The 1,973-nt window shown below is 40.7% G+C and overlaps 1 protein-coding gene across 1 annotated transcript; it reads right to left on the bottom strand.

Moving 5' to 3' along the window:
• Nucleotides 1-991: 991 nt before the first annotated feature.
• On the bottom strand, nt 992-1,916 carry LOC144640896 (uncharacterized). The gene has a single exon (XM_078499953.1). It carries the CDS (start codon nt 1,914-1,916, stop codon nt 996-998), a length of 921 nt encoding a protein of 306 aa, XP_078356079.1. The 3' UTR covers nt 992-995.
• Nucleotides 1,917-1,973: the final 57 nt, after the last annotated feature.

Genomic DNA, 1,973 nt, shown 5'->3' with positions numbered 1-1,973 from the left:
ATGAGTAACATCGCATAAAGATGATTCGCTTACTAGGAAAAAATCGAGTCGGCAATGTATGACGGGTTTGTTTTGGCGCCAAGTATATCTCTTAGCCTCCGGGTTCAGCGTTCTCCAGACATCGGTCAAACCAAGATTTTCAGAGAAGTCTCGAATCACTTTTAAGGCATTTTTGTGTGTTCTGGCAAGGCCGCCCTTTTTGTCTTTTTCAGTATTAAGAACTAAGTTAAAGTCCCCACCGATTATAATTTCCTCACATTTAAAGCTAGATAAATGATCAAAAAAAGACTCAAAAAAATTTGGGTCGTCTTCGTTAGGTGCGTAGATGTTAGCCACAGTAAGATTCTTTCCATTAGCAACGATATCACATATGATAAAGCGACCATTCGGATCTGTAAAAACCCTTTGAATTTGAAGATTAAAGTTGTTATAAAAAAGAATGCCAACACCCGCTTTTTGGCTGCAGCAGCAGCTGAAAAGCGCTTTGTAGCCCCACTCGTTAGCCCATATTTCCGAAGTGTCTTCAGAACAATGAACCTCTTGCAGCATATATATAGATTGCTTTTTCTCTTTCAACCAATTAAACACCTCTCTTCTTTTTGTATTGTTACCTAATCCCCTGACGTTAAGGGAAGCTAATTTCAGATCCATTGTATTATATGAAGTATAAGAGATTGTGATGACTGATTTGCATTTTATAAATAACGGTCTCAAAATGACCACATGCTTTAAAAATACTGTTAATTTGGTAGTTTTCTATGCCCCTGAGACAGAAAAACGAAAAAACACGTAAAAGGAATAAAACTACTAATCGGCTTATGGTTAAGCAATTGGGCAAATGATTGCTTGCTACCGTGAGAAAAAGGCTAGACAAAAATTGTAGCTCTATCTGACGTTTGAGCAGCCGAAAAACCGCCTGTAATTAAAGTGAAACTTTTTGGCAGTAACTATGAACAATTAAATATTCATCCCGAGCGAAGTCGAACTACAGTTATTTAAACAGTAAACTTTTGACCGATGGGCCACAATTTACCTCTAATATACAGTTTATCCGGTTGAGATTGGCTAAATGAGGCAGCAACTCCATGTTTCCTGGCTTCTTTAAAGGCTTCCATCTGTGTTTTGCGACGAGAAATGATCTCCTGAGGGAGGTCTCTGAACATCTGAAAATCTGTTTCTTTAAGTCGGTGTCCTAGAGAAAAGATCTGTTGACAATCCTTGTATCGGAGGAAACGCGCCAGGATGGGCCGTGGTTTCCCATCCTTGGATTTGCCGATGCGATGCACGCGCTGGATTTCCACCGTTCTTGCATCCCGATAACCAAGGTCTTCTTCGAGGAAGGTTCGAAGAACGTCTTCTGTGTCTTCGGCCCTTTCAACCGCCTGATTTATGTTTGTGAATTTTATGTTTTCACGGCGGGAATAAGATTCTAAGTAGAGATTCTTTGTCTTGACCTCTTTGATCAATTCCTCGTTTTTCTGAACTTTTTCCGCCAACTCCGCCAATTGACCTTCGTAAATTTGATGCGCCTTCTTCACTCCTTCCATTTTTTCATTGAGTTGTTGTCCTGTGAAGTTTAGTCCGTCCTTTAGGTCTTCAATGTCTTTCTTCGATGTTGTTTGGTATTCTTCCAGCGTTTGCGTTCTTTTCTCAAGATTCTCGAGTTTCGCTTCGATTTTATTCACAGCAGACTCTATTGTGTCGAGTTTATCTAGTTTGGCTAGGATTGCCTGAAGAGTCGCTCCCAGATCTTGTGAAATGTTAAGAGCTGACATTACCTCGTCGTCTTGTTCGGTTCGCGTTGGCGAAGAGTTTGATTTCGTTTTCTTTGATTCAGGGGATAAAGTAGATTCGTCCGACGAGGCCGATGATATTGTTTTACGTTTGTTCCAGAGTTGTCCTAATATTTCGGCCATTTGCCAAGACAGGACAGAAATATAGGCGGACGGCTGCAAAAGACGTCTTTACGCCGC

Source organism: Oculina patagonica, unplaced genomic scaffold (genome assembly GCF_052425735.1).
Source record: "Oculina patagonica isolate OP01 unplaced genomic scaffold, crgOcupat unplaced547, whole genome shotgun sequence".
Lineage (NCBI taxonomy): Eukaryota > Metazoa > Cnidaria > Anthozoa > Scleractinia > Oculinidae > Oculina > Oculina patagonica.
The sequence above is the reverse complement of the archived record's forward strand: the minus strand, read 5'-3'. Positions and strand labels throughout refer to the sequence as shown.

Bases quoted from the DNA above. Each gene is read 5' to 3' on its own strand.
- LOC144640896 (XM_078499953.1), bottom strand. From the start codon at position 1,916: ATGGCCGAAATATTAGGACAACTCTGGAACAAACGTAAAACAATATCA.